This window comes from Olea europaea, chromosome 16 (assembly GCF_002742605.1).
Source record: "Olea europaea var. sylvestris chromosome 16, O_europaea_v1, whole genome shotgun sequence".
In the NCBI taxonomy this organism is placed as follows: domain Eukaryota; kingdom Viridiplantae; phylum Streptophyta; class Magnoliopsida; order Lamiales; family Oleaceae; genus Olea; species Olea europaea.
Window position 1 is genome coordinate 8,688,054 of NC_036252.1, and position 10,705 is coordinate 8,698,758.

General features: G+C 44.9%; 2 protein-coding genes across 2 annotated transcripts; one reads left to right on the top strand and one right to left on the bottom strand.

Moving 5' to 3' along the window:
* Nucleotides 1–1,838: 1,838 nt before the first annotated feature.
* LOC111412594 lies at nt 1,839–7,074 on the bottom strand. Its single transcript, XM_023043531.1, has 3 exons — nt 5,914–7,074; nt 2,493–5,864; nt 1,839–2,387 (listed from the first exon to the last, which is right to left on the bottom strand). Exons 1-3 carry the CDS (start codon nt 7,072–7,074, stop codon nt 1,839–1,841), a joined length of 5,082 nt encoding a protein of 1,693 aa, XP_022899299.1.
* Nucleotides 7,075–8,327: 1,253 nt separating this feature from the next.
* Nucleotides 8,328–9,273, top strand: LOC111412595 (protein kinase PINOID 2-like). Its single transcript, XM_023043532.1, has 2 exons — nt 8,328–8,917; nt 9,237–9,273. Exons 1-2 carry the CDS (start codon nt 8,328–8,330, stop codon nt 9,271–9,273), a joined length of 627 nt encoding a protein of 208 aa, XP_022899300.1.
* The last annotated feature ends 1,432 nt before the right edge of the window (nt 9,274–10,705 follow it).

The following is a 10,705-nucleotide window of genomic DNA, read 5'->3' on the forward strand; positions in this document are numbered from 1 at the left end:
TGGCCTTAAGGAGGCTCGAGCATTTCTTCGGTCGAAGCCTGATGCTAAGCCTGAGGAGCTAAAGGCAATCCCGGAGATTGCTGGAGACCTTGAACTTTCGGAGTCAGAAGAGGGTACCCTCGACGATGAAGGGGTCGACCTTGATGATGACCTCAAGGATGATCAGGAGAGCCCCGGGGTCTAGATGTAATTTGTCTTTACTCGAGCAACATTTGTAAAACGTTTTTTGTCGCCAGCTAAATTTGGCAGTTTTTTTGTTTGTAAGCACTATTAATACAATCTGCATGTTCGATATTATTTGGCCTGAGCTTTTACTTGAGCTGATCTCTGCTGTTTCTCGATTATATTATGCTCGACGAATATCCTGGATAATATCGACGATCTTATAACGATCTTATATTAGTTATGCTCGACGATCTTATAACGACGATCTTATATTATTTATGCTCGACGATTTAAATATTAGATGTTTACGCCTTTTATTATTGACGATCATGATTTACAAACATTTATGGCGACGATATAAATAGATTACGCCTTATACCAACGACTATGCCTTCGAATATTAATATCGATGGCATGCCGATAAGTTTTGAGGAAACTCAATGTAGTCCTCGTGTTTTTCCAATTTTTACTGTATCAAGGATTATTCACCTTGCCTAAAGGCAATGCTTTTACTTGTCAAGGGCAAGGTCTATACTGCTTGTCGAGGACAAGACTTAGAGTGCTTGCTCGAGGGCAAGGCTTATATTGCTTGTCGAGGACAAGGCTTAGAGTGCTTGCTCGAGTGCAAGGCTTATATTGCTTGTCGAGGACAAGGCTTAGAGTGCTTGCTCGAGGGCAAGGCTTGTATTTCTTGTCGAGGACAAGTCTTAGAGTGCTTGCTCGAGGGCAAGGCTTAGAGTGCTTGCTCGAGGGCAATGCTTATATTGCTTGTCGAGGACAAGGCTTGGATTGCTTGCTCAAGGGTAAGGCTTATATTGCTTGTCGAGGACAAGGCTTAGAGCGCTTGCTCGAGGGCAAGGCTTGTATTGCTTGTCGAGGACAAGTCTTAGAGGGCTTGCTCGAGGGCAAGGCTTATATTGCTTGTCGAGGACAAGGCTTGGAATGCTTGCTCGAGGGCAAGGCTTATATTGCTTGTCGAGGACAAGGCTTAGAGTGCTTGCTCGAGGGCAAGGCTTGTATTGCTTGTCGAGGACAAGTCTTAGAGTGCTTTCTTGAGGGCAAGGCTTAGAGTGCTTGCTCGAGGGCAAGGGTTATATTGCTTGTCAAGGACAAGGCTTATATTGCTTGTCGAGGACAAGGCTTAGAGTGCTTGCTCGAGGGCAAGGCTTGTATTGCTTGTCGAGGACAAGTCTTAGAGTGCTTGTTCGAGGGCAAGGCTTATATTGCTTGTCGAGGACAAGGCTTGGAGTGCTTGCTCGAGGGCAAGGCTTATATTGCTTGTCGAGGACAAGGCTTGGAGTGCTTGCTCGAGGGCAAGACTTATATTGCTTGTCGAGGACAAGACTTAGAGTGCTTGCTCGAGGGCAAGGCTTATATTGCTCGTCGAGGACAAGGCTTAGGTAATTCCTGGATGCAAAGTAAACGACAGGATTGTTATACCCGAGGCTTGAATTTTTTAATTCTTCGGACTGGACTTGGATTTATATTGTATCCAAGCTGCCTACGTACCCAAAAGGGATCAAGCCGAACATAGTTCATTACAAAAGAGAATTGAAAACATGCATGGACACGCAGGCCCGCCAAACTAGAAATAAAATGCAAGGGCACGTAGGCCCGAAGAACCAAAAATAATATTCAGAAGAAAGAAAATCTCCTATAAGACGTCGAGAATGTTACTTGTAATATATTTTCAGATTATCGGCATTCCAAGGCCTTGGAAGAGGTCTACCCGAGGTATCCTTTAGGCTGTAAGACCCTCTTCTAATTTGCCGTATGACTTCGAATGGTCCTTCCCAAATTGGCCCGAGCTTTCCGGGAGCATGACTAGCAGCTTCGGCCTTCCTCAGCCCGAGGTCTCCAGCCCTGAACTTCCGAGATCTGACCCGGTTATTAAAATGCCTTGCCACTCTGCTTTGGTAAGAGGCTACTCTCAGTGTTGCTTGTTCGTGAACCTCCTCAAGGAGGTCCAAATGTTCTGTCGTACGTTCCAGAGAGTCGGGCATCATTCTTCTTAGGCTGGGAAAACTGATTTCAACTGGGATGGTGGCCTCAATGCCAAATGCTAGCATGAAAGGGGTTTCACCCGTCGTAGTTTTATGCGAAGTTTTGTACGTCCAGAGTAATGAGGGGAGCTCGTCGGACAAATAACCTTTGGCATCCCCGAGTCTTGTCCGGAGGTCTTGCAATATAATCCGATTTGTGACCTCGGCTAGACCATTGCTCTAAGGGCGTGAAACTGATGTGAGTCGATGGTCAATCCCTAGGTTGGTGCAAAAACTTCTGAATTGTGCATTATCAAATTGTCGTCCATTATCAGTTATGAGGACCTTTGGTATCCCGAACCTACAAACAATAGATTTCCATACAAAAGCTCTAAGTTTAGGCTCCGAAATTGTTGCCAAAGGTTTTGCTTCTGCCCACTTCGTGAAGTATTCTACTGCCACTGCCACGAATTTTAATTGTCCTCTTGCCACCGGAAAAGGCCCGAGGATATCAATTCCCCACTGTTCAAAAGGGGCCGAACATGTTAGGGTTGTGAGGTCCTCAGCTGGAGAATGGATGACGTTGGCAAACCTCTGGCATTTGTCACATTTTCTGACATATTCCGATGCATCTTTCTTCATGGTGGGCCAGTAGTACCCATACCTTATAAGCTTGAAGGCCAAGGCCCGAGCTCCTTGGTGATTCCCACATACACCTTCATGAACTTCAGCTAGAGCTCGGGATGATTCTGAGGGTTTAAGGCATCTGAGATATGGAAGTGTGCAACTTCTTCGGAATAGTACTCCTCCAATCATGCAGTACCTAGATGCTCGAGATCTTATACTCCTCGACAATCGGGGGTCCTCAGGTAGATTTCCATTATTTATGAACTCTGCAATTGGGCCCATCCATGATGGCTCATGATCAATGTCCATGACTCCAACTCCCTGAGTGATACTAGGCTCCATTACCAATTTCACGTAGACTGTCCTCTCTAGCCCATCGATTCCCATGAATACCAGTCTAGATAATGCATCAGCTTTATCGTTATCAGCCCGCGGAATTTTTATGATTTCGCAACTTTTGAATTGTTGCTGGAGATCATGGACTTTTAGACAATACAAACTCATCTTCTCCTCCTTCCTTTTGAACGTACCTTCTATCTGGCCGACCACAAGCTGAGAATCGCTGAAAATTTTAATATGCTCCAGCTCAAGATTTCGGGCGAGCTCAAGGGCGATAATGACGGCCTCATATTCGGCCTCGTTGTTGGTAGCTTCAAACTCAAACCTGAGTGAGCATTGAATATCCACGAGTTTGTCAGGGCTTGTGATGATAACCCCGGCTCCGGAACCTGACGAATTGGATGCTCCATCAACAAAGATGTTCCAAGTGTCTGAAGTATGATTGCCCGAGTTATCCCCTGGCCCCCGAGGCCTTGGGGTGAGTTCTGCAATAAAGTCAACCAAGGCCTGCGTCTTGATAGATGGTAGGGATTTATACTCGATGTCAAATTCTCCCAGTTCAATTGCCCACTTTAGTAACCTACCGAAAACGTCGATATACTTAAGGGGTTGATTAGTGAGCACAACTATGGGATGAGACTGAAAATATTGTCTGAGCTTCCGTGCTGCCACAACCAATGCAAGAGCAAGCTGTTCTGCCAAAGTATATCTTGTCTCTGCATCGAGCAAGACCTTACTGACGTAGTATATGGGTTGCTGGGCTTTGTTAACTTCTTTCACTAGCACACCGCTTACTGCATTCTGGGATACGGCCAAGTATAAATATAGAGTATCACCATGCTCGGGTTTAGTGAGAATAGGAGGAGATGCCAGCGTTTCCTTAAGTTTGTGAAAAGCCCTTTCACATTCCTCATCCCATTCAAAATTTCGGTTTCCTCTGAGGACTTTGAAGAAGGGGAAGCATTTGTCGGCTGCTCGGGACATAAACCTGTTGAGGGCTGCAACACGGCCTGTTAATTTCTGGACCTCCTTCTTGGTTTTAGGTGGCTCCATTGATGCCAACGCCCGTATTTTGTCTGGGTTGGCTTCGATTCCCCTGTGAGTGATCATAAAACCCAAGAACTTTCCCGAGGCAACGCCAAATGCACATTTTTTCGAATTCAGCTTCATTCTGTACTTACGCAGCGTGGCGAACACCTCCTCGAGATCACTTACATGGTTGCCCACTTGCTTGCTCTTTACAACCATGTCATCGACGTAGGCCTCAATATTTCTCCCGATCATTCCTGCAAAAACTTTATTGACAAGTCTTTGATATGTTGCTCCTGCATTCTTCAAACCAAACGGCATGACCTTATAGCAGTATATGGCAGAATCGGCCATGAATGACGTCTTCTCTTGATCTTCCTTGGCCATAAGAATTTGATGGTAACCCGAGAATGCATCCAAAAAGCTGTATAATTTGTGTCTCGACGTACTATCCACCAAATCGTCGATTCGAGGTAGGGGGTAGCTGTCTTTTGGGCATGCTTTATTGAGGTCTGTAAAATCAATGCAAACTCTCCATTTACCACAAGCCTTTTTTACCAGGACGACATTGGCGAGCCAGTCAGGATAATTGACCTCGTGGATGAACTGAGCCCTGATCAGTTTATTAATTTCTTCCTTTATGACCTGTCGTCGTTCCGGTGCAAACTGCCTCTTTCTTTGCTTAATTGGATGAGTTCCGGGCTTAGTGTTGAGCCTGTGTACTACAACCTTGGGGTCGATGCAAAGCATATCTTCCACCTTCCATGCGAAGACATCAATGTTGAGGGATAAGCAGTCAATAAGTTCGGTCATGAGGGCCGTATTCAGATCTCGACCAACCGTTACTTTCTTCCCTTGCTCTAGCTCTATCTCCAACAACTCCTCCACTGGAGCGAGTCTCCCCCTATTCTCGAGCTCTTCCTCCTTTTCTGAGATTTGCATGACGTCCGTCTTTATTTCCCGAACACAAGTAACATAACATTGTCTGGCAGCAGCTTGGTTTCCGCGTACCACCCCGACGCCATGACTGGTGGGGAACTTCATGGCAAGGTGGAAGGTGGACACAATAGCTTTTACCTTATTGAGCAATGGTCTACCCAGGATGGCGTTGTATGCCTTGGAAGACCGGACAATCTGAAAAGATGTAATCACCGTTATCTGTTCTTTACCCGAGCCTAAGGTAAGTGAAAGCTCGACCACTCCCTCCGGAACAATAATACCCCTCCCCCCGAATCCTTGAAGGGGGGTTTTCACTGTCTTCAGTTGTTCGGGAGAGATTCCCATTTTTGTGAAGGCTTCATGTGACAATATGTTAGCGGCACTCCCGTTGTCGATTAAGATCCTCTTTACCTCAAAGTTTGCTACTATTGCAGAGATGACTGGGGCGTCATCATGAGGAAAATACACGCCCTCAAGATCCTTCATACCAAATTTTATGTCCTCGAGGTCACCATGATGTGCTTTCGGGGTTGTCATGTATTGCCGGGCATACTGCTTCCTCCCAGTGTTCGAATCTCCTCCTGATGCAATAACCCCGACAATGATGTTGATGATTCCAGCAGTGGGTTGACCATCCCTTTTTGCTTCAGAGCCTCTTTCCCTACCACCATCATTCTTCGGGCGTTTGTCATTACCAACGTAGGAACCCAGAAGTCCCCTTTTAATAAGGGCTTCAATCTCCCGTTGCAGGGCTTTACAGTTTTCAGTGGTATGCCCGTGATCCTGATGAAACTCACAATATTTGCTCATGTCCCTGGACTGGGGGGGTGACCTCATTCTCGCAGGCCATTTGAGCTCCTTCATATCCTTGATTTCCATCAAAAATATTTGTTTTCGATGTATTTAAACGCGTGAATGACGTCGGGGGAGCCTCCTGTCTCTGTTTACTCCGAGGTGGTTCTTGACGGGGGCTCGGGTCATGCTGTCTTTTATGCTCGACCCTGTCGTGGGATGGTCCAACCTTCCTCGGGTTCAATGTTTCTTCCATATTTATGTACTTCTCTCCTCGGGTAAGAAGCTCGATCACTGTCCTCGGCGGAGTTTTGGATAGCGACATTTTGAAAGCCTCACACCTTATGGCATAAGTGAGGGCAGAAACCGTTGCCGTTATATGAAGGTCGGGAATTTGTAGCCTTTCCTTGTTGAACCTGATCATGAACTCACGTAGGGTCTCATTTTGCCCCTGTCGAAGTTGCATGAGGGAGGCTGCCATTTTCCTGATGCGTTTACTGCTTGCGAAGAAGGCGGAGAACTTGTCTGCTAAATTCGAGAGCGAGGCTATTGAGTTGGGCTCTAAAGTCGAGAACCAATCCCTAGCAGCATTCGTCAAAGTTTGCGAGAAGGCCTTGCACATCACCTGATCCGGTGCGACCTGTAGATTCATGACGTCCATATATACGTTAAGATGATTGATTGGATCGGTGGTCCCGTCATATTCTTTGATCCTGGGATACTTAAATCTGTCTGGCAAGGGGAATGTCAATATTTCGGGAGTAAAGGGAGTGTTAGGACTGAATCTTGTTGACCCTTTGTTGCCCTGAAGTAGGCCCGCCGTAATTCCTTCTTGAATAATCCTAGCGAGTTCCCCGGACTCCATGGTCACTGATCTCGAGGCCAAGGTCACATGCGGTATGCCCGAGGCCCCTACTCTGCCATTATCAGGGACATGTCTCTGAGCTCGAGCTCGAGCATCGACCATGAAACCCCCCTGGGGTGCTGGTGTGGGTGACGGATGCGAATTTCTTTGACTTAGCAGCTGAGTTAGTGTGGCGACCTGTTGTCTGAGCTCTTCAAAGGCTCCAGCAGTGACGACTGCCGGCTGGGGCTCTGGCACTTCTAATGATTCCTCTTGAGGAACAGGGATATCCTCAGGAGGGGTTTGGTTTGGAGCGGATGAGCTTGCTGGTGGAAGACCTAAACGTGTGTTTACCATGGCTTTTGGTAGCGATTCCCACAGACGGCGCCAATGATGCTACCAAAAATCGTACCTGAGCAATTCCGAGTTGGACGACTGGTGGCAAGTACGAACGTGTTTTTCCGGTACCTGAAACAAAGGCATCGAGGTGTGTCCTCGTCGCCCCTCCGATACTTAAGTTAGAATATGTGCGTGAGGCTATGGACTAAAAATTGTATAAAAAGAGTACCTGAATGATGAGGTGAAACCATGTATTTATAGTGTTAGGTGGTTGAATCCTATTAGGTTTGAACAATTGGGGAATCTTCATCCCGTAGAATCCTATCGGAGGTGGATATTTGTCATGCATAACAAGTGTGGGATCAGTACAAGTCTAACAACAATAAACTCCTCTTGCATCTAGAAGTCTTGTGGTGTATCAAGTGTTACACGTCACTGTTCGTAGGAGGATGTGGTATCATTGAGGTAAAAAAGCATGAGGGCATGAATACCGAGGACTCCACTTCCCGACCTCATGGTATGATTAAGAGAGAAGTCGAGGATATTTTCCATATCCTCGGGAATACCCGACGAATATATTTTTGAAGACTGAGTTGGGGGAGTCATCGGGAATAAGAGGTCGAGGTAAATGGATGTACCATATCAAGTAAATAGGTGGACCATATCACAAACGAATATCAAAAGATCCAAAATTTGAATACTTTCTAGATGAAAAATTATACAAATCAAACACATTTAATTGATAATTCTCAATAAGATAAATTCTAGACAATTCAATTATCTGAAATTCATTTTTTTCACTCAAATTTCATTCTTGCAATCAAACGGAACCTTAGATCCATTTATTTCATATTTCATGTATTTTGCTTTCTAAATTTTGAAAAAAAGAAAAAGAAAAAAGAAAGAGAGATCGAGAGAGAGAGGGACAGACAAACCCTTCCATTTAAGATGGGGAATCATTATCTTGTATTTTAGGAATGTGATTCTTATTCTAGGCAAACTACCCCATTATAGAAATTTAAAAAAAAAAATGATGTATCTCGGGCCCAATGTACCCAACTTCCCACTGAATCCTCGTTTTAATAACCGGCCCAATAAATTCATTTCCCTCCTCCAAACCCCCAACCGACCCACGCACCCCAACCCACGCCAATATCCCTTCAAAATCCGCGCAAACACGCGCACACGGACTCACTAGTCGCAGTCTCCTCTCTAAAACTGTAGAGTGAAGCCATTGTAAGGTTCAGCCATAAGCCATGGAACAAAAACCCATGGAGCCATGGGTCGACGACATAGCCGACGATTTACAAAGCATGAGCTTCAACTCCACCACCACAACCACCGCCACTGACATCCACCGCTCCACCAGTTCTGGCTCTGAAACCACCACTTGGACCTCCTCCTCCGCCCACCACTTCTACCCTCCCTCTACCGCTGTCAAACCTCACTCCTCCACCACTCCATCCGGCGACCCCTGCTGGGACTCCATCCGCCGCTTCGAATGCCTATCCCTCTCCGATCTTCGCTTTCTCCACCGCCTTGGCTCCGGCGATATCGGATCCGTCTACTTAGCCAAACTCAAGACAACGTCCTCGGAAGAGCAGCCTAAATCCTCCCCGGCCGCTCTCTTCGCGGCTAAGGTTATGGATAAGAAGGAACTCGCGAGCCGTAATAAAGAAGGTAGAGCGAGGACAGAAAAGGAAATTCTCGAAATGCTCGACCATCCATTTTTGCCCACGCTTTACGCCTCCATTGACTCTCCGAAATGGTCGTGCCTCTTGACGGAGTTTTGCCCCGGCGGTGACCTCCACGTCCTCCGCCAGGCTCAGCCGTGTAAACGCTTCCCGGAATCCTCCGTCAGGTACGCATTTTACCCGTTTGTATTAATACATTTTTTACGTAATCGAGTTATTATATTCACCCTTGCACTTGCATGCACAAACTATTGACCATTTCTGGAGATTTATGATGCCATTCATCATATGCTCTAATCACATTTAAAAGTGAATCAATATTCATAAAATTTTTTATGGTTAAAAAAAATAACCTCAAGTTTTTTGGATTTTGGATATGATGGTTAAAAATTGGGGAGATTGGCCCACCACCCGGAGGAGAGCTGGGGGTGGGGCCCAAGCTATTTCGTCATTGTCTTCTCTGTTCAGAACTGAAATATACTGTAGACGGAGATACACTGTAGCACTGCTCATCTGTGTGTGAGGGTGAAAACTGAAAAGTTATAATTCAAAAGGACGAAAAAGCTATTGATTCATCAGTGATGAGAAATCATGATCACACGTGATCCAGTCCACGTGAACCCCACGAGTTTTTAATTCCCGGAACTACTTTTGTTGACTACTCAATTCATCTCTAGTGACCAATAGGTTGTCAGGTACGTTGGGACCCAGACTAAGCACGTATTTGATCGAGATTTTCCGAGAATAAATTTTGTGAAAAAATAACTTTTTGGAGGACGTGCGGTTAAAATTAAGAAAAATTTATGAATCTATTTATAAAATTATTTTAATGAGAGAATGTGTGCATTGTGCACTTGTGCTCAGGTCGAGGTTACTATTTGATCCTAAGACAGATGGGTAACTCTTATTGATTTTTGGAATCCGCCAAGATGGTTTACTCCTGCTTCTAGTAAAGAACAATGAGAGTTTCAAACCTCATGGATTTTGTGAAGCGAAGAGTTAAATTTTAGAATATGTCATGGTTGAAAATGAATACAAAGGAAAATGAGTTTTTGACAATCTGTGTCAAACTGGGACTAAGTCTGCGTGTGGAATTTACGAGACTCGACATTGCCTTACAGGGCGAGGTCTTCGAAGACTAAGAAAAATTTACACCGTCGTGTAGGCCCCCCAGACCTGATTTCAAGGGACATTGTTGGTTATAGATGAGATTTGTGGAGGATATTTGTGGTTGGAATATTATTGTAGTTGACTTTATTAAGGTTGTAATAGTAGAAGTAGTTCATGTGATTAAGGATGCAACTATATCACGTGGTCCGTGAATTATTAAAGGGTGTCTAGTCCCCTTTAAAAATCGACTGTAAATATGGAATTTTCTAATTTGTCCCATTCATTTGTGATCCTTAAAAGGAGGGCAAAATCAACGGAATGTGCTCCGTTAACTTTTGCTGTATTTAGGGGGATTCCGTTCAAAGCACCTCTTGGAATTTATGCTGGCCACCAATGTTTAGATAATTATAATGGGGCCCCTGATTGATTATTTGTTTGACAATTAAGTCCACGTGAAGCTAGGGAGGTACCGACAATGTAGCTATGTCAAGAAGAGGTATAGCTTCCATCTGGTCTGGAATGAAGTTAACTGATTTGGAAGAGAGATAGGCTAACTTATTCGACAAACTTGTAGCCACAATTATGTACTCGTGAAAACCCAATTCTCATCAGAATAGATCTGATTGGTAGATTCAGTATGAATATATCACGTGAAGCTAGGGAGGTACCGACAATGTAGCTATGTCAAGAAGAGGTATAGCTTCCATCTGGTCTGGAATGAAGTTAACTGATTTGGAAGAGAGATAGGCTAACTTATTCGACAAACTTATAGCCACAATTATGTACTCGTGAAAACCCAATTCTCATCAGAATAGATCTGATTGGTAGATTCAGTATGAATATAT